Consider the following 26,134-nt stretch of genomic DNA (forward strand, 5'->3'; position numbering starts at 1 on the left):
CTGAACTAATATTGCAGAAAATAGTTGAGCTGCTCAAAGTTGAAAAAAAAAAAGTTGAAAAAAAAAAGTTGAGCTGCTCAAAGTTATGAAGAAGCAGATTAAAAAAATTATATGACAGCGAATCTATACTATATTACCAAAAGTATGTGGAAACTTGAATGCTCACATTGCATATACAGTAGAATCCCTCCTTTGCTATAAGAATCTCACTCAACCTCACTTTAAGCACAGATCCATTGTCATACCAAGCCAGGTTTAGTTTAAATAAAGGGTAAACCTAGTGCTACAAAGTACAGGGGCATTCAAGACAGTTGTAATTCTGCGCTAATTACACCACGAACTGCACCACGTTCCCTCCGATCCTCCAGCACTGCTCGCCTCATCCCACCATCTCTCAGGGATCGAGGGCGGCATTCATCCAGGCTCTTTTCTGTTCTGGCACCTAGGTGGTGGAATGAACTTCCTCTAGATGTCCGTACATCAGAGACTTTGACTATCTTTAAACGACGACTCAAGACGCATCTGTTTCTCCAGTACTTGGACTAAACCTCCCCACCCCCCCCCCCCCCCCACCCCCCCCCCCCCCTCCCGGAAAAAAAAAACAAAAAAAAACTCAGTTGTGTTGGACTAATGGTACTTAGTTATTAACCTAGTTAACCCAGTGTAAGTATGTATCCAATGTTGTAAACATTAAATCACTTTTTGTAAGTCGCTCTGGATAAGAGCGTCTGCCAAATGCCTAAATGTAAATGTAAATGTGTGCTTCAGCTATCGTAGCAACGTAGTTTGGGGAAGTTACGCATCCATATGATTTTGGCTAGATTGTGCAAGTGATATACCACACATAAGCTTATAACAACCAATTGCTAATTAGCTTGTCTTACTCATCCACTTGTTTGTTGTATATAGATTATTTACACACAGACTGATATATTTCAGCTCTTCTCCATTGTTAAGTCTGGTGTTTCACATCCTCATCTTCACAATACTCCATGGTTTCTCTATGAGGTTTGGGTCAGGCAAGTTTGCTGTCCAATCAAGCACAGGGATACCATGGTTTTGCCTCCAAAAACCACCACTGACAGTGCAAACTGGACGTCAAGCAACTTGAATTCTGTGCCTCTCATCTCTTGCTCCAGACTCTGAGCCCTCGATTTCCAAATAAAATCCAAAATTTACTTTCATCTGAAAAGAGGATGTTGGCCCACTGAGCAACAGTCCTTTTTGTTCTTAGCCCAGGTAATTCAGGCAAAAGGAGCCCCAACCAACTATGGAGAGCTGTACATGTTCATACTTTTTAATAGTCCAACATTTCTGTGGTAAAAATCTTATTTTTTTTGTACTAATATCTAAATGTTCAATAGCTGTTAGACCTACTTCTCAAAAGAAAAAAGAAAAATACATTTCAAATGCATCAGTTTGTGTACTCAATTATAGGTTTTATTTTTTAAAATGAAATAATTCCTTTTTTTAATTACTTCAAAAAAACTATTTGATGATATTCTAATTTATCAAAAAGCACTTGTGTATTCTTTTTTTATTTGTTTTATTGTCATATTTTAACATAAAAAATTTAATTTAGACAAATGTAAAAAAAAAACAAAAGGAAAATAAGAAAAGACAAATATAGTATCACTGTAAATTCATTTAATCACAATTATTTGCCATTCAAACATTTTGAAAGCATATATCTTTACTTATTTTATATGCATAAAATCCCAGTGCAATTGGAAACATATTTCATCATACATAATTGTCTCACTTTATGCATATGGAAATTACAGCATGGTAGCTGGTTCGGTGTTCTGCGGTTCTGTGGCTTGTTCTCAAACGGGTCAGATGGAGCAGTAAGGGGTGGGAGCAACACGTCCCAGTGCAAAACACACACCCCGTCCAAAGAAAAGAGCTTCTATGTTTTGGAAGCAGTGGAGTGTCCATGTGGAAAAGCAATAAAGAACAGTAACCAAGGCAATGATGAGTTATTTAATGGGTTACACACAACCATTCACATCATTGCCTTATTTTACTTACATCCATGTTAATATGCACATACACAAATCCACCAGAATGTGGCATTGCATTGCAGTTGAAGAGGCACTTCTATAGCATACTTTTGTCCACTTTGGCACCACAGGTACAACAAAGCAGATTTTTTATACTTTCGTATTATATACTGGAGCCTTTTCTTTTTTTTTAACCATTTTAGAACGTTGTTGCCTTGTGCATTGCAATGTTATTATATTGCAATTATATTAGCTCACAGGCTTACAGCCTATGGTTGACATAAAACTTAACAGTCTCAGAGTTTGCTACTTTCTAATCAATTAATCAAATAATCACAAAATTCATGACTGGATCGAACTAATATACCTAGACATTTTTTTCCACTTCTCCCCTCCTCCTCTCCTGCTAGCATTCAGTCTTTGTCTGTTGCACTCTTTTCCTTTCCTTCCCCTTCTCGTCATCTCCTCTTTATTTTTCTTTGCCCAAGGGGCTTGAGTAAATGAAGGGGGTCCACTGTGCATCACTTACGCTGTTGACATGTGGTAGCAATTTCCCCAGGTTACATTAAGCCTACACACACGTTTTCTCTCTCTCTCTCTCTCTCTCTCTCTCTCTCTCTCTCTCACACACACACACACACACACACTCATACTCATGTGTGCTATATCTCACCAGATCAGTTGTATATGACCCTGACCATTTTTTTCTTTTTTCTTCTTGGTACATTTCCTTATCTGATTAAACATGAATGCAGAGATCTCAACACTGAGAAAGTTTACATAACTGAAAAGGATAAAAAAAAAAACAGTAAAGTTCTTAGTGTCATTCATCTGTCCTTAACTGCTCTATAGGATGCACATGCAAAGACCCTGACAGGGGTGTTCTCTTTGCTTTCCCAAACCTGAGAAGAAATGAGGGAATGCAGAGAGAGAGATGAGGTTGAATTAACTTCTTGACATATTTTCAACAATCAAACTAAAGAAACTCACTAGACAACACAACAAACGTATTTTTTTTTATGCCCGCCTGGGTATCAGATAAGCTCCTGGAGGTAGCTTAATAAAGGGAAAGAAAGAAAAATCTACCTCTAATTAGTTCTATTTGCTCCCATTCATCCAGCCAGTGAGTTGACAGCATAATGGACACATCAACCTCAGCTTGAAAAGTGTGGTTGACCCTTGGCCTGGAGTCAAAGGTCATCCAGGATATAAATGTTCCTCTCTGTGTGAGAGGTGTATGTTTGTCTGGGTTTCTCAAAACTTTTGGGGAGGGGCAGAAGTGCTTATTTTTAATGGATAGTTACATCGTTGTCAATTCCGCTACTTTGTTATTGTATATCTTTGCCAGTGCCAGAATATTTTTTTCTTAACCTTCTTGACCTTTATTGCATGTGCAAATACAGATGATAGGAAGATATGCATATATGTTTTGATGGGATAACGCTATATCTTTACACATTTAACATCTAGTTACCTGAATCTCTTTATAAAACTATCTGTTTCTGTAACATTACCTTTGCTGTAAATCTGTTACGTGTAAATATCAGGGCCACATTGACATTCACTTATGACTTTTTTTTTATTTATTCATTTTAAGCCCTACAGGTATCAATCCGTCATTACTATACACAGAATAACTGCTCATTTGTTTGTTAGATGTTAATTTCTGCATGTTTGAAGGACATTTCTGTTTGTGTTAAAGAGAAAAGGGCAGCCTGTCTACAACCTACAGTACAGGATGCAGGCCTAAGTAATGAAAACGTACATTTCTAAAGTCTTACCTTTGACTAATCCTCCTGTTACCTGTCATTGTTTGAAGACGGAAACGTTTGAATCGTAAAAATGTCAGGAGCAGATGAAGATTAGGAGCAGGATATGGGTGGAGTGGGGTGGGGTGGGGGGGCATTTGGGATCGGGCAGGAAAAATAATCAAGCGTCGAGCAGCTCATACCAATTTGAAGCATGTGCCATCGACATGCTCCAAGCTGGGTGATAATGATGATTAATGGCAGATACGATGCTGGGAGTAAGACTGTGTGTATGTGAAAGTGGAAAATATGACCAAGAAGTGAGCTCTAAATGGCTCCCTGTAGAGCAATGAAAGTCCTGTGATCAGCAAGTTAGGAATACATAATGGATGGGATTCCAGTCCATTTCAGGGTGCCATGCATATTTACACACTGTGTGAACGACACATAGAGCAATTTATACACTGTGTGAATGAAACATAGAGCAATTTGTTGTTTCCAATCCACCTACTGGTATGTTATGGGAGAAGGTTGGAAACTGGAGAACCTGGAGGAGACCCATGCAGGCAAGGAGAGAACAAGCAAAACCTCATACAGACCAGGGACCCTGGAACTGTGAGGTGATAACACTACCGGCTGTGCCAATGTGCTGCTCCTAATCTGATTCAGATGAGAGTTATATTGTAGGTGATAGGTGATCCACACAAGCTATAGGAAAAACAGTTGCAAATGTGAATGCCTTGACATAAGAGGAGTGTGAGATGACATGGAAAAAGACTTTAGCATGCCTGCAGATTGTGTAGGAAACTGTTCCGTCCCTCATGAGAAAGAGAGGAAAATCTTTGGCGAACAAGTGTATACAAGCTATGGGTAGTGACTCAAACAGCGGCCCATCTTTTTAATACTGCAACCTTTTTTGAGGAGACATGAGGTCTGCTTATCGACAGCCTCATTTTGGAACCACTGCTCCTCCTATTTGAGAGGAGATGTTAAGGTTAAGGTGGTTAAGTTACCTTATTATGATGTTCCCTGGTTGATTTATGCTTGAGCTCTATCAATGTCGAGCCAGAGTGCAGAGACTTTAAGGCAGACCTAGTAACCCTGGTATGCTGCAGAGACTATATCTCAAAGTTTGCTTGTGAACATTAGGCAGGTTACCACAAGAGCAGTTAGAATTTGTGGCCAGGGATAGTCCGGACTGACTTTCTCAGGCTGATGAAACTGTAAAATCATTTTATACAAGTGAAAGCATTAAATGTATTTACAAGACATATATTTACTAGCTTAAGTCTGCCAGCCTTAAGATGATTTAGAGTTTTACCCTTGTCCCTGTTGACAATTTATACAATGCAAACAGTAAGAAAATACAAAGTTGCCATTGGACTTAAGCAAATGCATAAGAACCTTTGATTGGATAATTACTGCAATAATGAATGTTTCAGCTGGCAACAATTCATTTAACCCTAACTGATGAAACAGTGAGTAGCTTCTTATTTTTCAGACAGCCATGTCGGTTGTATTGGGAGTGAAAAAGATGTTACTGTGTTTTTAAAAGGGTCGACTTATTGGCTAGCACAAAGCAAACAACTAAGGAGATTACTGAAATTTTTGTAATTGGGTAACGAGCTGTCCAAGTTTTTATGAAAAAGCTGGATGGATAGTGGTAAACTGTCAATCATTAAATGTGTTTGGAAAAAGAATCATGAGTGACTGTGATCGAAAAGGCATTTACTGTAAGTACTCCATAGGAAAATGTAGCTGTTGTTGTTCTGTTCTTAGGAGACTGAATGGATCTTTTTCATTGCAAGGTAAACTGCCTGTGGTATTTATCCTAAAGGTAACAAAAAGATAACCCATCAGGAATATACCTTAGGCAACATTTAGGAAATCTAAGACATTACTGAGTAACAGAGTTACATTTCAAAGAGAAACAAATGAACTGTATTTAACACTTTGTCTCACTTTATCACTGTATTATCTTACTTTAATGAGAAACTAATTTATCAATCTCATTTTGAGATATTAATGTAATGCAAGTTCCACAAATAAGAATTACTGCTAGTTGACATTATATTTAATTTTATTTAACATTAAAATTAGCCAATTACCAGTGTTATGGCTAATTAGCAGTATGCCATTAGCTGCTGTTACTAGAGAAAGGCTATGTATAAAACTATAATAAGTTGTGTTTTTATCAAATTGTTGGTGTGCTAAAAATACAATGTAATGCACACACACATACAACTATGGAACAGGGGATTCTAAATTGCACTCTACATAGTGCAATACACACGTGGAAATACACTGCCCAGTCAATAAAAAGTCACCACCTGGATTCAATGAAGCAAATAGGTAAGAGCCTTTCATTGGATAAATACTACAGTGATTAATATATTTAAGCTGGCAGCAAGTTTTTTAACCCTAACTAATAAAGGTATATCCTGTGGTCGTGGCAAAGAAGGGTCAGACTGCATCAAGAAATAAAAAAGGAGGTTGTTGACACTACAAATATTTGGTTAAGAACTGTAAAACACATTATTAAAACATAAAATAATAGAATGATAGCAGTGAACCATCATCTTTGAGAGAAATGTGGTTGAAAAAAACAGGCTGAATGAGCGTGATAGATTACTAAAAGGCTTAGTGAAATCAATTGATAAAAAGTAAAACTCATGGCTATGTTTAATAGTGAAGGTCAGAGCATTTCCACACACATGATGTGAAGATAATGCAAGGGATTGGAACTAAACAGCTGTGTAGCCTCAAAAAAAGGTTTATCAGAAAAATGACTTCAGTTTGCTTGGAAGTATAAAGAATGTGGATTGTGGATCATTGGTAAAATTAAATGTAGTCTGATGAGTCCAGATTTACTCTGTTCTAGAGTGATGGGAACATCAGGGTAAGAAAAGAGGTGGCTTTAGTGATGCACCCATCTTGTTTAGTGCCTACTCTACGAGCCTGTGGGGACAGTGTTATGATTTGGGGTTGCTTCTGTTTCTCAGGTTCAGCAATGTTACTGTATGTGGCCAAAAGATGAAGTCACCTGACTACCTAAATATACTTAATGAACATCTTTTTCCATAAATGCATTTTTTCTTCACTGGTGGCATTTGCCAAGATGACAATGCCAGGATCGGGCTCAAACGTTTTCACACATGGAATGGCCACATAATGGGTAAGAATGGGGAATCACCCATTCTTACCCATCACGAATCTTTAGGATGTGCTGGAGAAGACTTTAAGCAGTTGTCCAGCTCTTCTATCATCAATACAAGATCTTGGCAAAATGTAGTGGAAGGAAATATTAGAGTGTGTCCTTTTTTTTTTTTTTCTTTTTTTTTTGTCCGGGCAATGTATCAAGTAAATCTCATAAGTAACTCATGACTTTCACCTACTGTACCTAGATGATTTATTTTCCTCACCTTTTGGATACATAGTACCAGTAGGAATTTGAAACGTCTTCCACTTATGTTAATTGACTCTATGCCAGCTTGACTCTATGCTAGTTTTGCCAGTCATGGAAGGATATGTGTTGGAAGAACAAAATATCAGGTTAAATAAGAAAACAATTTATAATTTGTTTAATAAATAGAAAATGAAGTTTACAGAATTGTTGGCTGTGCCATTGTGCTGAATATCAGCACAGCTGTGATATCTTTGGTATTTAGGCTGTGCCCGAATGCATATGAACACATAACAGTTATGCTGGTGTTCAGTATATTACCCTAACCCTGACACTTTCTGGGTGATATTGCTTACTTATATTATACTATATTTTAAAACAGGCCTAATTTTATTCTCCCCGTTGAAAAAAATATTTTTCCAAATAATAAATATGAAATTGTTATTCATCATTATATTAGTTATCTTGATGAATTATAAAGTGAGGTTGTAATGTTGTATGGTTGCACAGTATACATATTAAAATAAAATGTAAATTCACACAATATAGGTAAAGCAAATAATTTTGATTATGTAGGAATTTTGAAAAAAAATTCATTCTATAATTTATAATTTATAATCAAATAAATGCCAATGAGTGCAGCTCACACATTATGTTAAGTCAATCAGGCAAAAACTTTATGGATTAAACTGATATAAACATTTTATATAACTACTGTATACTGTACAAGCTGTTAAGAGAAAGAAATTATATGACAAAATTTAATTAGTGGACTCATGGCATTAACAAAGGTTCAAGAGAGCATTGCAATTAAGGCTTCTGTTCATTAACAACCGAAAAAAACAAACAAATTTAAATGCATGTAATTAACTTTTGCACAAGTATTCAACCCTTAATATTGTAGAAAATATTTATGAATGGTCTTTAGGGGGACACAACCGACTTTGCCATGATTGACAGCTAGGTTGTATTGGCTTAGAAAAGACTGCCAATTTAAAGGACAGGACAGACAATGCTTACTTATGAGTGATCTAAGAAAGTTAGAAATAGGGTTTTACCAGACATCCTAGTCAGGACTAATGGATCAATAGTGGGAAAGTGAAAGCTTCATTACATCACCCAAGCACTAACTATACAAGGTCAACAGTTAGTTACTGAAGTTACTGAATACAGTCGCTGAGAGAAGTATGGTGCATCAGACAAACATAAAAAAATTATATAAAATAATTAGAGTTTTCTTTTTTTTGGCGTCACTAGAACAAGAAGGAGTTGCTGTCTATTATTGTCTATTTAACTTAGATAAACAAAAGATACCAGATAAATGCCATACATGATGTGACTGTGTTCAGTATTGGTAAAAAAAACAAAAAAAAAAAACGCACATTTCATGCATATTTAAAATATTTAAGGAAAATCTGATGCATTTAATGTATTTAAAGTAATTGGCATGTAACCATTGTAGTATGCTTGGATAATTTGTTTTGTAAAATAGCTTTTGTAAAGAAGCTTAGTGTAAAGTCAGAACTGTTAGGCAATGAAAAAACTGTGAAACAGCCTACACACATTTAAAAATCTTGAACAAATTATTTTCCTAAAAGTTTCTCTGTGAGCTATGTCTGTTTCCAACTGTATGTTCTAGAGCATTGAGTTTAAACGACCTCAGGGCAGGGTAGGGGTCGGGTGGGTGTCACGAGGGGTTTAGACGAACGGTTGGGTTGATGTAAAGTTAATAAAAAGAAGAAAGACTTAAATAAAAACAGTATTTTAAAGCATTGCAGAGGTGAGGGTTACGCTAGCTTTCTGATCTGCCTGGTTATTATGAATATATGACTTTCAGTGAATAAATAAAGTAGCACTTGCTTTTCATGAACTTATTCCACAATAATGCAGCTGTCACTTGGTAATCACTTAGACCAATTACTCACAGAGCTTTTACACACGGTTTCCCCTTGACCAGCCAATTCGTGCAGATGTCCATGTGCATTTGGCATAAATATAAAGATGCTTTATGTCCACATGACACCTGACTTATACAGATTATGTCCAGTAACACCACTTTTCTGTATTTTCCCAAGCATATTTTGCACATTTATAGACCCTAAACTCTGAAGTCAATATTTCATTTGTAATTTCATCTGAAAAGTTGCATTTTTATTCATAATTTATCTGAGTGGTCAGGTCTTTGGAAGCTCATAGCGCTACTGATGAAGACCAGACAGACACTGGAGTCAGGCTGCAGAACCACTTCAAATAGAATAGCAGATATTGTGAAGAATTACCTCTTCCTAGACCCACATCTGAGGTAAATTCGGGCTATTTCTGCCCTTTCTGTGGTGTCTCAGTTGAGAGAATTTTATTAATTGTTACATAAACAGCAATTATTGCAGACCTGCAATGCAAAGCGAAAAATGATGAATTTCACAGCAAATTTATTCAAATAAATGCATTTTAATGAGTGTGGTCTGCCACTTTGCTGTTACAGATGGAGAGAAAGAGACAATTCAGAAGAGAAATGTTTAACAGCTGGTATGAGCAGGGATCCTCCATGTTTTAAAAATGTCATGTGTGTTGTTTTTATGGTTATAGAATGGGAAGTGCCATAAGAATCTATCCAGAAGAATCATTAGCTAGCAGAATCTAGACTTTTCTATGTGGTTTATCTTTTTGCAGCTCTGTTTATCAGCTGGTTAGGAAACCCCTGGCCCATGCTAAAGTGTGTGTGTGTGTGTGTGTGTGTAAGTTTGCAAGAGTAGAGAGCTTTGATGTTGTCAAGGTGATTTAAGAAGCAAAAAGATAAAGAATTCATGTAATAAAATTTCTTTTTCTTTCTTTCTTTCTTTCTTTCTTTCTTTCTTTCTTTCTATCTTTCTTTCTTTTTTTCTTTCTTTCTTTCTTTCTTTCTTTCTTTCTTTCTTTCTAACCAACCAAAACCCAAAAGAAGAGTTGGCTGTCATGAGCACTTGACCGTACAGTGGTTAGGGAATGAAGAAAGAGGAGAGGAGTGTGTAAGAAAACACACACTTCATGTCCTGGCCAAGAATTAATAATTCTGCAAGCCACAAGATCTTGAAAACGTATCAAGGACTTCCTTAAATGATGTGGTGCTGAGTGAAAAGCAGGAGAGGCCATTGCAATGGAGATGTTTTTAATGTGTGTGTGTGTGTGTGTGTGTGTGTGAGTGCTCCTAGACACGCCTCGATGCAATCTTCTCTGGCTGGACTTCACTTGGTCCACACTGGGGTTAATGCTCACACCCCCAAAAAAAATTTATACCTAGATGTTATCTAAGTCACGGATGTACGCAAATTCCAAAAATGACGAATAAGTGTTTCTTGTTGTTGTTGAGCAAGATTGCTTTCAACCTTGGTTGTTGTTATAAATCAATTTGGCATACAAAGACAACATCGGCAGGCTAGTTTTACTGTCTCTACACGTCTGTCCTCCACCATGTAGTTATGGGATGCAACAGTTCATATGACCTTGTGCAACGTCTGGGTGATCATCTTTTCTTTTTTCCCAAAAAGCTTTTTTTTTTTTTCTTTAAGTGATTTATGAAATGTGCAACCAGTGGGATGGCTGTCAAAATAATTGAATAAAAAAAAAACTACCTGAAGTGCATGAATACATGTACAAATGTACAGACGTGACCATACGAAGACACAAAAACCCATATTCACACTGTCAACTGCATGTGGAATATAAAACGCACACTCATATCTATACGCAAATGTAACACATAGATGTGTACCATGATCTCACTATGATATCATGTAGAGAAGGGATTTAAGATTGTCCCTGAATAGCATCCAGATTTTTAGATGTGTTGATTCTGACCAGTAGAACTGATTGACCATGTTTATCCAGCTCTCCCACTACCAAGGCTGTGGAATCTCACTCTATGACTCCTTTATGTAACTGCATTAGCTCATACATTAAGTATATGTGGGTCTTTGTATGGAACAGAGGAAAGTCTATTTATTCATAATGTAGATTATTACTTAATTAGGATGTAGACATTTAAAGCAAATTTATTGCAAAACCTGAGTTGACCCTGTAGTCCTCCTGTTTGACTTTGGAGGTTGTCAAAAATACCTAAACGTCGAAAAATTCAGACCAATTTATTCAGACTAATAAATGAATCATATAATTTTACACTCACATTGACAATATTAGGACCACTAATACACCTGCTGGGGCGGTGGTGGTTCAGTGTGTTAAGGATGACTTACTGATTGGAAGGTTGACAGTTTAAGACCCGGCTCTGCCAGGTTCCTGCTGTTGGGGCCTTCAGCAAGGCCCTTAACCCTGTCCGCTCCAGGGACGTACGATATAACCAGGGATATAAGAAGAATAAATAATTTCACTGTGCAGTAATGTAAATGTAACGAATAATGGCTGATTTTAAAATAAAGGCTGAACATGAGCATCATAGAGATAACGGTCAAGAAGTTCATTCACATAAAGCTTCAGAATGAGGAGGAAACTCAATCTCAGTGCCTTTGACCATTTCATGGCTGTTAGTAAAATACACTTCAGAAACCGCTGTTCTCTAAAGGTTAAACAGGAAGGTGGGGAAAAAAAACCCTTAAACTGTCCAGTTATGGTAATATAAGCCCGTGCCAACTAGACACTCTCACTTTCCTGCTCTTTGCTGATAGGATGAAACGCAATGTTATCTTCTGTTCTTCTAGCCTATCTCCCTTAATGTGGGTTGTAAAAGCAATTATTTTTGATAGCCTTTCACAATAACAGGATATGTGCACCACAAGAACTTCTGCCCACTGAGTATTTGTTTTTTAGACCATAAGCAGTTTCTGAAATTCTCAAACCCCTATTTCTTGCACCAGTATTCTTCTTATGCAACGGTCAGAGTCACTGAGATTAGACTTTTTTTATTATAATGTTTGTTGTATGCAACTTTAAACAAATCTCCTGACTCAGTATATTATCATGATGTCAGTGAATCATATTATGCAATGTGCTGCTGCCACAGGAATAGCTGTCTGAATAATTGCATGAATACGATGTAATGGCAGGTGAGGCAAGGAAAGTCTCAACCATAAATTATCAAACCTATTGAATATTTATAGACTGTAAAAACATAAATTCTAATTTAGAATAATATTAATTGAAATGTTGGCTTTTTTTCTAATTTATAATACTAAGGCAATACAGTTTAACCCAAAATGCAAACTGAGAGGCACTTTATGGTCTGAGCTGGTACACCATGTTGCACACATCTATGCAGCGTACATACAGCAATCCATGTATCAGCACGTTAAAAAGGAATCTGTATTGAGACATGACAACAAAACAGGACTAAAGTACATTTTTAAATTAAAGCAATAATCATGCATTGAGTCAAACATGCATTACATTCAGAACTATTGTAGATAGACATCATAAAATTAATTAAATGAGGCAGAGACAGGAAAGCAATGAAGAGAGATAAGTGACATATGTAATATCTGGATATAGTGAGTTATAAACAAGCTAGTTAACCTCTAAGTATAGGTTTAGGAAATGTAAAAAGCAGCAAATATATTCCTTTAGATTCTTTAGAAAGATGAGAATAAAGTTGATAAATAATAAAGTTAAATCACAGTCAAGTGATTGGGCAATTTTCCAAAATGAAAACATAACAAAATAAAAACATCATCTGTACAAAAAAATGAAACAAATGCATGTCAAGAGCTTCATTAAATATTCACATTAATTATTAACATGGGGAATATGTGATATTTGTGATTTTAAATGTGGGTCAGTTGTTGTTTAAATGTAGCCTGTTTCGCGTATTTCTGAAATTGCTGATCTCCTGAGCATTTGACACACACACCACAGGTGCCAGTATTAGCAGGCAATCCAACAGAATATTACGTTTAATATTGGAAACTGAGTAAAGAGACCAACTTGATAAGCATAAGGACGAAGTGGGTGTGATGGCTAGAGGTCTGGGTCAGGCCATTTTTAAAATGGCAGGTCTTCTGGCATGTCTCTGGTATGCAATGGTTAGGATCTATCAAAAGTGGTCTGAAAAAAGCATAAGTGGTAAACCGGTGATGGTATTGTGGATGCCTAGGTCTCACTGATAACAGAGGGGAGATCTACTGTAGGCCACTGAAATTGTTAATCCTGGCTGTGATGCAGAGGTTTGCATTGCTGTTTGCTACATATGAGGCTGTGTTTGACAGTGTGCCCATGCTGACCCTTTCCACTGCCAAAAGTGCGGATCTGAGCATCAGAATTGGATCATGGAGCAATGGAGAACGTGGCTACCCTGCCCTTTTTTAACATCTTGAGATGACACAAAGATAGACAATGGTAAGAAGGCATGGTGGCAAGAGCAGGATGATGCTTCGGGCAATATTCTGCTGAGAAACTTTAAATTGTATTCACTAAGAGCAATGGCCACTTTCAGCAGGATAATGTGCCCTGCCACAAGGCAAAAGAAAACATTTTTGGAATGGTTTGAGGAACATGACAAAGAGCTCAAATTAACAGACAAAATCTTTGAGATCTCAAGTGTGATTTACAGTACAGGACCTTGCCAGGATCAGTATAGATTATAAAACTTAAAAAGCTAGTCTTTCTATGTGTATATTTCTTTAAAGCTGAACTACTGTAAAATGCACGTGGACTACTGCATATGTGTGTAAAAATGCAAACAAATTTTTATTGTACTTTGTTCACATTGGATGTATTTTCTAGGCCCACATGCAGTGCAGTATGACAGATTATATAGTAGACTGGCCAGATATGAGTGATATCCTGCTGGAAAGTCTTCATACGTACTGTATGTTATGACTGTGGATTACCCATGTCACTGGAAGCAACAGATAGGCAGATAGATAGGCAGAGAAAGAAAGAAAGAAAGAAAGAATGATACATGTTCTGTGTCATAAGAATAAACCACCGCCAGAAGATTGATAGGAGATGATTATTTTTTCATCTTAAACTGAGTAGGTGTCCTGCCATACTCATAAAATGGGTCAGCTTTAACTCAGCAAGCATTACTTTGTGTTGCATACCAGTGGTGGCTGAAATAAAAAGTGCTTTCTTTCTGATTTTGACAGCATGTGCTTTAAGCAGCTAATTACAATTATAGGAATAATGTGTCATTTTACTAGATTTAAGATCTGCTAAGACATTTTAAGACAATGGTTTCGCACAGCCTCCATTGTATTGTACATTACATGTACTGTACATACGTTTTATTTCTCGTGTTTCATATACTCTTACAGAAGATTTGGAGGGCTCTTTAATATACTAAAGTGAATTTATTTTCCTTAAAAAATTTGTTAAAATACATAAATGCATATTTGTACATGAATATGGATTATGGTTGTGTGTATAGAGTTTATTAAAAGTTTTATCAAGCTCCCTAAGATTATTGATGTTGCCAATAGTCATAAGCCCCTCCTCAGCATTCTCTTTCACTACTGAACACATTCTATTTATGTTTATATAAATTTATTTACCTAATGTCACTTTTCAGTACATCATTTTTACATTTTCATTTCATTTTGCATTTTTATTATATATATATAAAATTATATTAATAATAATATATAATACAATAATAATAATTTTATTATTATTTCACTTAGGTTGATGCCCTGAGGTTGCGTCTGGAGGAAAAAGAGTCATTCCTGAATAAAAAGACTAAGCAGCTTCAGGATGTAACGGACGAGAAAGGCACCCTGATTGGTGAAATACGTGACTTAAAGGACATGCTGGAGGTGAAAGAGCGCAAGATCATTGTGTTGCAGAAGAAGGTTAGTGCCAAAATTCAGTGCCAGTGAAAGAAAACCTGTTGAAACCTACTTACTGTTTAAATTAAAATGTCAATGATGACCTTATAGACCATTATGATAAATGCAAATTAAGGTACATGAACAATGAGGTCAGTGGCGGCAATATTGAAGACACCAGAAAAATCATTTTAATGCAGTTTGTAATGATTGCAAATATCATAATGGTGGGGTTAACAGAATGATTTGAGTGACGTTTAGAGTGATTATGGCTGTACTAATGTCAATTTATTATTCCTTCCCTTATGTTCTCTTGCCATGCCCAAACCAGCTTAATTTTGCTGTAATTTTTTCAAACAAAACACTTCATTGAACTACAAAAAGAGAACTGATGGAACTTTATTCTCTAATTCCATAAAACTTTCCTTTCCACAATTGCACTAGTGAGTTGTACTTTTGTGTTGGTTTTGGCTGCCCCCCTGGCTCCGCTGCCCTGTTCCTGTCTGGGATTGTCCCAAGCTGTTGTGGGCTTTTATTCGGTTTGGATCCTCCAAGGGCCAGATTGCTTTTGGCTAATATTTTTCTGTTGACCTGCACTCGTTTCTGTTTGCTTTGGGTTCTCTTTGCTCGTTAACTGTCCTGGGTTTTGGCCTGGGTCACCTATGGCCTTACTTACCCTGTCCTCTGGTCTGGGCCATGCTGGATTTGGACCATCTTCCTGCAGCCTTGGCGTAGATGAAAATGGGATGGGTTTGGATGCCATTTTGACCTAGAGTAGTGTACTGTGTCAAAAAAATGTCTATTTCAATTAGTTTAGTCGAGACAAAAATGGTACACGTGAGTTTAACTGTGTTCTTGCTTTTATTATACTGTGGGGCATAAGGGGCAATGTACCCAAGGGATCATTTACCCTTAAATAGATTAACCTGCTGTCTTTGTGATTTAATTACAGTTTTTATTAAAAGGGCAAGGCCTGGTAAGATTTATTGAGCACAGGCGGTAACCACTAATGTCCTTGCCTTTAAGGATGTGTGTATGTGTTTCTTGCGTCTGCCCTCAGGTTTCTCTCTGTTTTGTCTTTCACTCCTCTAATCTTAATCTATTTCTCATTCCTGCAATTAACTCTCTTTTCTGTTTTCTGACAGTTCTCTTTACTACTTTTCTGCATTAAAAGTTCAGCTCATCCACAATACCCATTAAGATTAATCTCCAGATTTCTTTGAAGATTCTTTCCAGACCTTTACAGTATTCCCTTGGCGTCAATGAATACTGTACACTCTTTGTAATAGCATTGCCATTCAAATGACAGATTTTAGGTCAGAGAGTCAAACATTTTTGGCTGAGCATCCAACTTAGTTGTTATTAGAGCCGCAGGTCCCAGGTCAGCAATCTCTCCCAGGCCAGCCCATTTTGGTGTCCTTTAAGGCTTTTTCATGTATAGTCACTTACTTACCTGAGTAGGCCCTAGAGTCTCACCTCAGCTCATAGCAGACTGCTAACAAACTCCATTGATTGTAGCTTATTTATGAGGTATGAATTGGAATGGGCGTACTATTTGGTTATGGTATTGTATATCAAATGTACTTGATTCAAAATGTTTTTCTTGTGAGGTGTGGGACTTTTAAAACAGGAAATTTTGATATTTTGCCTGGACAGAGTGTCAGTGTTTGTACTGATACTTCACACACACACACACACACACACACACACACACACTTTTTCAATTTGTATTTCCTCTTTATAGCTTTATGTACTTAGTTTTTTTTTTTCTGAATTAACCTTAGTCAGTTTACCAAATGACTGCACACACATTTGCACACCCAGCTAAAACACTGGTCCATAATGCTTAGCCTAACTTTTCTCCACTAGGTTATAGCACTGTTTCATTATTCTGTTCCCTGTGTAATGCACTGCATAAAGGCTATGAGAGTCACATGACAAATAACGAACGATTCACACCAAAAGATATGAGAGGTGAGCTGCTTATTCTGTTTATTATAATATGTCCTTAGCTGCATTGTAATATTTTCATTACTGGAACTGTAGCCAAAATTTGTGTACGGTATGTAGATTTGTGTAGGGTCTTTTTATTAAAAGTTTAACATTTTATTTATTTTCTGTTCAAAAGAACGAAATGGACTTAATGACTCAAAAAAAGATTTGTTCATTTTGATGAATGAGATTCAATGTTGAGTCACTAAAATGATCCAAACTTCCCATCACTAGTTGCCAAAAGAAGAAAGCTGTCTCAAAAGAACATGGAAGCACTACTGAGGTTTGCAAAACTGCACCTGAACAAACCACAAGAACAAACAATATGCTGTGGACAAATTAGAAAAAAAGTAGAGACATTTGGCTTTGTTTGGCAAAAATTTAACAGTCTTTCAGGAGAAATACCACATACTGACTGCCGAGTACGGCTGTGGAGGGGTAAGATTTGGGTTTACCGGTATTTTGCAGCCATGGGACCTGAGCACCATGCATGTTGACCATGAACTTTTTACTAAAAAGAAAAGCCAGAGGTAAATGTGAGGCCATCTGGCCAACAGGTAAAGTTTGATTGAAATTCGGTCATGCAGCAGGATAATGAGCAGCACATCAGTAAATCTACATCAGAATGGTTGAATAATAAAAGAATCAAGTATGATAATATAAATAATGTAGTAGGATGTGTCTATGTCTTCGGACTATGGGATGAACCCGGCATACCCATTTAAATAAAAATTAAACAAATCAAATTTGTTCAGCAAGTTTTTAACAGCTGTCTGTATAAGTAAAAAAAATATAAAAAACAAAACATAAATACTAAAACACTATATAGTAAAAACAATAGCACCGCATTAAGGAGTGACCATTGCATGGGTGATTGTACCTTTTTGTTACTGAGAAGCAAGTGGGAGAACAAAATTTACTGCTTTGGAGGAAAAAAAAAAACAGTTTTTAGCCTCTTTGTTCTGCATTTGTTAAATCTGTATCTTTTCTTATACAGGAGATGGGAGTGGGGTGAGAGGCTCTGGCCAGCATGAGTTGGGTTCTTGAAAACTGGCCAGTATATATATGCTTTTAATGTGGTAATGAAGTCCCAATAATATGCTCTGCATGCTGGAAAATCCTTTGAATTGTGCTCCATGTAGCTGCACTACACCTCTGCACAGTGCAGGAGGCTCTTAATGGTGAGAGAAATTAGTCAGAAGTGGATTTAGGAGATGTGGCTTCTTTACCAGGTATGAGATGTTTACAGACCATGTAATCTGCTGAGATGTAGACCCCCAGAAATTTAAAGCTCTCCACCCTTTCTACCTCCTTCCCTCTTATGCAGAGGGGAGAGTGCACTGTGAATTTTGATTTCCTGAAGTCGATTCCTTTGGTTTTTGAAGTGTGGAGTTACATGTTGTTATGACAGCTCCACTCCAACAGATGTTGGACTTCCTCCCTGTAGGCTGTTTCATTGTTGATGCTTATCACTCCTTCTATGGTGGTGTCATTGGCAAACTTGACAATGGTTTTAGAGGAATGGATGGGGGAGCAGTCATGTGTAAAGAAAGTACAAATGAGGGGCTGAGGACATGCTCCTGTGTTAAGAATAAAGTGTGGATAAAGTGTAGCCTCCTATTCTGACATCTTGGTGCGTGTTGCTTAAAAAGTCTAGAAAAGTAAACTGTTTAAACTCAAGTTTCCCAGTGTTTTTTGACTGGTTTATGGGAATTTAACATTAAGCTCAAATCAACAAACAAAATTCTTACATACGGGTTCTGCTGACCCATATGTGTTAAAGCAGTGTGGAGAGTTTGTATTACTGTATCCTCTGTTGATCTGTTTTTCAGATATGTAACCTGGTGTTTGTTTAGATTAGCAGTGATGCCATCTTGATGCAGGAGTGTCTTTTTTGATGCTAAAAAATAAATTGATTAACGTTGTTGAAACGTAAAAGCGTTTCTGTTTCAAATAGTCAGTGCTGTAGTGGTTGGCGGGATGCCATGAAAAAAAACACAATATGCTTTGTTTATTTCATAAAGCCTGAGGAAAGCTTGATGTTAAGCTAATGTAATGTCAAGGTGCTTATTGATAGGAGATCATGGACATGATGCCATGGCTTGTTGCTAATGACAAAATTTGATATTTAATTACTTCGACAAACTAGCTAGTTGCTACCATGGCAATGGTAGCAACTAGCGGGCAGCATTGTTAGTGTTTTTAATTACCTTGGCAAACTAGCTAGATATTACCATTGCTATCCTCTGTAATGCATTTAGTCTATGCAATTAATCATCATAAGCTTATGAAAAACATCATAAGCTTGTTATGAAAAACTGACAATATTATTAGACTGAAACAAACAAGCAATGCTAATAACTTATTTGCTCTTATGTTAGCTAGTTAGCCAGATCACTTCCAATCTAACAAGTGCACCTGTTCGAGACACTTAAAAAGGAGCCAAAGGATTTACAGACTAAAGACCAAGTGGGTGGGATCCGTTGCCTATGTAACTGCTTTTCAGGAAGCAACTTTTGCACCTAAAAGGCTTTGTGATGCTTTGCCTAAGATGTGGAAGTTCAAAGCTAAACATGATGTTTTAGACAGCCTTGTGTGCCAGAGGGAAAAAAAAAGGCTGCTGTGTAAGTTTGAACATTATTATTGCCAAAATGTTACATTGTACTGTATTGCATATGAATATTTTTTTATTTATTAAAAATCTATATTACTAATCATATATGATATGTATATTAGATATATACATCTAATAACATGTCATTTCATGGCAAAACTATTTTTATACACTGTGATACTTCTGAGATGTTAGGGGAATAGACTGAAAGCAAGCATAGTGCATTAAGTACTTTTTATTTTAGTACTTGTGAATTAAATGTTGTTTTTCAGTCTGCGCGGGCACACACACACACACACACACACACACACACACAGACTTACTCTATACTCACATACTTTCTCTTTCCTGCCAAAATAAACTAACACACATAAATAAAATTGCATAATGACCCACAGGTGGAAAGTGTTATGTGTTACCTGATGGATTCAAACCGCTTTTTTAAGCTTGACCATGCCCCCACTGCCACATTTATTTTTAAAGATGTAATGATATCACAGTTATTAACAACTTGTTGCAGCTATTAAATATTTGCATGCTAAGTTGTTTTTTATATAATCATGCACTTTTTGTAGTATTTTTGTATGTGAAGCAATTGATATTATCCCAAAAGCTCAAAATATCAAGAAAATGCAATCGGACTACACAATGTACTGTAAATGTAATGACACATTATGACTGATTAAGATACAAGTTTCTCAAGTTACAATATTAGCTTCCCAGTCACTGTAACACACACACACACACACACACACAGACACACACACACACACACCACACAAAAATTTATATTTTCCCAGTCCTCAACGGTTGAGCTTGAGCGATCCTGTGCCCATAGAAGCCTGAGGAATTTTGTATATACCATCTCTCAAAATTCTTTTTTGACAGATGGTATATAGATGTGGTCATCTGCTATTGTAACATCTGTCACGAAATCTCAGAGTTTTATGTGATAAGCATTCTAAAATGGCTTACTACAGTTGTAAGTAGTGTTTATTTAATCTTATATAGATTTCCTGTCAGCTCAGACCATCCTGGACATGTCTGTAATTTTTATATGTCAGGTGTTGGAATTAGATAGAAAGTGATTAACACAAATTAGAATGGGGCCTACATTATATGTTGTTACAGGGATCACATCAATTACTGCTGAAAGTAATGTAACACTGTTATATTAATGTACATCTGTACGATGTATTACTGTAACTCGTGATGGCATATGACATAATGTCTAATATGCTTACAGTATGTCATGGCTATGTTTGTCATCACAAAGGGTTCAATTAAAGTCTTACCAGCTGGTGTAGGTATGTACTGTATACACACAGTCCACCTAAAATATAAAAAACAAAAAACAAGGGGAAATTAGAACGTGGATTTTTTTTTTCATAATTTAATCCAAAAAGAGAAGTTTATACAAACCTAAATAAACTTATATTACTTAATCTTATACATTACATAAAATGTTTCAAGCCCTTTTATTTTATTTTGTTGATTATCTTACAGTTTAATAAAATACAAAATTCAATACCTCAAAATATTTAAATAATTCATTTCAAGTTTGAGGAAACTAATATTCATACAGTGTATATACACTAAATATAGTGTACCACCCAGTCCAAAAATCTGCATGGGGAAGCCTGCTGACTTGGAAGTTGTCCAGATGATCATCAACAGCCTTCACAAGTAGGGTATATTGTATTTTATTTAAGACCAGTTAATTTAATAGCCGCCTTCAGCTTGTCTGTATTTGTGGGTTTAAGTGTTTTTTATCCTCCTTTTGACAATAGCACATATATTAAGTGTTTTTTATCCTCCTTTTGACAATAGCCCATATATTCTCTATTGGGTGTAGGTCAGGTGAGCTGCCCATTAAGCACAGTAATACCATGGTCAGCTAACCAGTTAGAGGTAGTTTTGACCTACACCCAATAGATAATATATGGGCTATTGTCAAAAGGAGGATGAAAAACACTTAAACACACAAATACAGACAAGCTGAAGGCTGCCATTAAATTAACTGGTCTTCAATAAAATCTCTGTAGAGCAGGCTGATCGCCTCCAAGCCTTATCAAGTTGATACATTATGTCATGCTGAGAGCCCTGACCAAGGATTGAATGCATAAATGAACATACTTTCCAGAAGCTGGATAGATTTTATTGTAAATACTATACTGTATATATATATTTTTGGATCTTGGGAAACACTGGATTTTTTTTCAAGAGATGTATGCCATAATAATTTATATTTTTAAATATTTCCTTGTATATTCCTTGAGTTGCATCAAACTCATCAAATGTGTGTACAATATACTGTACCAGTGCTTACATCACAAACTTTTGACTAATGTAAGACTCTCTCTCTAAACATGTCCTTATAGCCATTTATTAGTTCTTTGTTGAATTTTTTTTCTTCCATTTTTGCTTCTGTACTCCAGTTGACTTAAAATGAAGCAAGAGTTGGAGTTGAAATGTAGACATGTTACTTTAATTACATAGACTTTAACAGGAAAATTACATTAACTAATTAGGAATTACAGTCATTTATTAAAAAAAAAATCCTACTTTTTTCCTAGGCTTAAAGGTAATTGGGCAAATTAGTTATAGGCAGTTTGATGTAGTTAAAGTAGTTATGGCCAGGTTCTTAGTTATTTCATGATAAATGAAGGAGATACATGATCTGGAGTTGATTTCAAGTGTTGAAGTTGCATTTGCTTGCTGTTCATGGAAACTTTCAATATGCATTTCAAAGATGTGACCTATCAGAATGTATGTCAGAAACCAAATCAAAAGAGTGGTACACAGAGGTAAAAAGTAACGAATTACATTAACTTGTGTTACTGTACTGTAATTGAGTAGTTTTTTGTGTACTTCTACTTTTCAAAGTAGTTTTTAAAATCTGTCATTTTACTTTTACTTAATTATGTTTTGTTTAAAGTATTGTACTTCGCTACATTTGAAATCATATTTGCTACTGAGTAAAAAAATAAATGAATGAAAATGAAAAATCATAAAAATAATGCAATGGGAAAGGGAAAAAAATGCACCCCGGACAAAACAGATGTCAGTGATGCAGACCCAGCTGAAAGCGAAATGCCATCAAATTCTAATGAAGCAAACTATTATAACGGCCACTAGTAGGTTGTATACCACATTACAGTATGTACTGTATGTATGTTGCCCTTTTAAGAGTTGCTGCCCCTCCCCCCAGGTGTGGGGAGAAGGAGAGAACGAGTAGGAGCCCAGGTGTGCTGCTCACCCCCAGAAATGCTCTATTCCTTTACCCTTTTCTTTACTTTTGTTTTGTATTATAATTTTGTGACGCCGAAAAAGCCGATAAAGGTTTTGTGCTGAGTGTTATTCTCGGCTCTGAGCTGTTTTTTTCCTCGGCTATCCGGCACAAAGCGTCACACCATATTAAAGCGACCACTTTAATTTTAAGCACAAGAAAGGCAACAGCTTTATTATGCAAAGGTGTTCCTTCAATTAAAAACAATTAGTCCGAGATTGATGTCTGCTTGTCTTTTTTGAAACTACACTAGAATCCCCTATCCCACCCCGCTGTTAAATAAAGTAACTCTGTAACTTTTACTCTGGGTACATTTTTAATGAGCTACTTTTTACTTTTACTTGTAGATTTTTATAAAAGTAACTTTACTTACACTTCAGTAAAAATTCACAGAAGTAACAGTACTTTTACATGAGTACAAAAATGTATTACTCTTTCCACCTCTGGTGATACATTCCTACAAAGAATGAGTGCACTGGTGGGCTCAGCAACACTAAATGTCAATAATTTGGATGATTAAATGACTTTTTCCTTGATGTTTCCTTTAAAACTCAAATCAAGAAGACTTTGACGAAAATAAGTGCATAATTGTCAAAATATACCATAAAGATACAATTTTATGACAGTTTACCTCAAGATGCAACCCTTATACTCATGACGGGTCAGAATTTGCTTCAAAATCTAAAAAATCTAAAATAAATAAATAAATAAATAAATAAATAAATCCTCTCCATGCAGTTCTAACACAAGATTTTGCCAAAATAATTTGAAAAAAATCATTATGCAAAAAGAAATAATGTACATATAATTTATTAAACATGTTGGAAGCAGTGTTAAGAGATAGGCATGTACTGTATGACTGCCACTGATGTTTATGATACAGCTGCTGGCATTGTAGATGTACCGAGATGAATTCTTAAGTATATAGAGTTCTGCTTGGATTCATGCTGCAAAACTGTAAAGAGTGCTTCACAGTAGGCTACAAATGGCTAATGGCCCAAAACATGCAAACAAAGAAACTGAATGTTCTTTAATGGTCAAATTAGTCATTTGACGTCAACCCAATTAGGCATGTTTTTCACTTACTAAAAACAACTAAAAGGCAAAGAGACCCAGAAACTTACATCTGCCAAAACATCTCAAGGAAGGAAACTCAGCATTTTTTGATGACCATTGGCTCAGACTTTAGTCAGTCATTGACTGCAAAGGTCATTCAAGTATTAAAATAAAAAAAAATAAGGCACATTCAAGTATTAAAATAAATAATTAAATATGTTTTATGGTTACAGTATGTTAATATGTTCAAAAACTTTACTTAAAGTATGTGAAAATTGAGGAACTGTTTAATTCCCGAAAAGATTCATTCAATATTTTTGTTAAACCTCTTGAATTGTTTTCTCTCCAAGGGGAAGTTAAAATCAAATGTAATTTAAAAATGTCATTTCTTTTTGACATCTGTGCATTTTTTCCATATCTTCCTCCCTGCTCGATTAGCACTCTGTCTCTCCCTACATTATCTCTATGTCTCTCACTCTGTCAGATCTAATAGAGATCCAAACAGACTTCCAGCAATTGATAACCAGCCTGATAATAGATCACTTACAAGTTGGGCCTAACTGCCAGGCACTCTCTCAATCATTGATGACTTATCAATGATTACCAGATGGCAATTGGTCATAGGCCTGAGTGTGGGTCCCTAAGGGATCGCCCCTGATGAAGGACAGTCCCCTTTTTTCCTATAATACTTCCCAGATGAGAAGGACTGGAGCCAGGCTGCCCCATAGCTGATGAGAAGTCTATGCATCAAGGGGGACCAGTGCATTTTGCAGATCTGCAGTAGAGATAGAGATGTTCTGCGGTTGTGATGAAGAAATGGATTGATGGAGTATTAGTTCTTTGTCAGGCTGCCATCCGGTTAAGGAGAAGGACCCTGTGGTAGTATAGCACAAGGAGACAAGTGATAACCCTTTAATAATGCCTATTTTGAGTCTTTGCTGTAGGCCAATTTCTCCTTCTCCTTTTTCTTTTCCCCCTATTCCATCTTTGATCAAAGCTTCAAGAAAATGCTTTGAAATGAAGAAAAAAAATGAAAGGGAAAGGAAGAAAAACCACCAAAAGTGGCTGATAATTGCACAGGCAATCACGACAGCATTCCTGGTCTGGGGAGTAGCGATAGGGACACAGTTAATGTAGGGGGTGCTGAAGTGAAGTGATGTACTGTAGGTGGTTCATGTGTTAACCTTTTATGCTAAGCCTTTCAGCGTTTTTTTTTCTTTACCCATGCTGGTGCTGTAAAACAAGTGGAAAAAGGATAAGATACACTAGAGTCCATATGCAAATTGTTAATGATTCCAACACAATAATTGTGAAACACTTCAGAAAATTCAGACAAGGTTTGGACAATCCTCACTGTCAGAATTAAAACCAAAAGTAAATAAATCCTTAATCTTATTTCTTTTTCAATCTGAAACTTTATTTGCTGGTATAAGATTAGCAAGCTAATTTTGTGCCAGCAATTCAGTTTTGATTATTTTTAGTTGCCATGCATATAGCAGTATTCCAAGTGCAAATCAGCACCCTCTGGTTATTATATATTTCATATATTTAAGAATCAAAAGGTTTGTTTTTGTTGGGTTCTCTATTTTTGTATATATCTAAAGGAAGGCAAAAAAAAAAATAAAACTCCTTACATTTTTTCCCCAGTTTGAGCTGCATTTCATCGGCATAGAGGAGGCCTTGTACTTAGACACACACAAATGGACATTGACTCCTCTAGCCCACAGGCCAACTGAATCGCTACCAAATGCATGTGGAAATCCATAACGAATTGCTTCTCTGAGATGGTCCTGTTTTGAACTGCATATTTCTCTTTACTTTACTTGACCAAGCTTCTAGTGACTATCTAAGATGACAATATTTTAATCAGACACCATGACAACTGATTGCATGGGCTCGTTTAAAGCTGTAGCTTTAACACACACACACTCATCCACTTTTTCTTTATTTGTAACAGAAAACAATTATTTATAGATGTTTTACATCTGGAAAATATTGTTCAGAGGAAAATGCTACAAAACAAGGTTTTTGTACATGACAGGCAATAAGATGAATGTGACTTTAATTGCAAAGGATGTTATTTTAATTGTCAGCATGACATCAGAAAAAACTAAAATGATAAATACACATCAAATACACTGCAGCATGTATATACAGTATAAAGTGCATTTGGCAAAATAAGGAAGAACTTTTGTTCTTGTTCTTTTCTGAATTTACCAGTTGGCAATGGCCATTTACAGTTTTATTTCATTCTGTAGACATGCAGTACAACCTAAGA

General features: G+C 36.2%; 1 protein-coding gene across 1 annotated transcript in view; it reads left to right on the plus strand.

Moving 5' to 3' along the window:
- The window catches only part of LOC128530278 (ERC protein 2), a 243,404-nt gene that overhangs the window by 47,402 nt on the left and 169,868 nt on the right, over positions 1-26,134 (plus strand). Inside the window, exon 4 of the mRNA XM_053504121.1 lies at positions 14,762-14,929. Coding sequence (XP_053360096.1) covers positions 14,762-14,929 — 168 coding nt within the window. The remainder of the gene's footprint in view (positions 1-14,761; positions 14,930-26,134) is intronic.

Source organism: Clarias gariepinus, chromosome 9 (assembly GCF_024256425.1).
Source record: "Clarias gariepinus isolate MV-2021 ecotype Netherlands chromosome 9, CGAR_prim_01v2, whole genome shotgun sequence".
NCBI lineage: Eukaryota > Metazoa > Chordata > Actinopteri > Siluriformes > Clariidae > Clarias > Clarias gariepinus.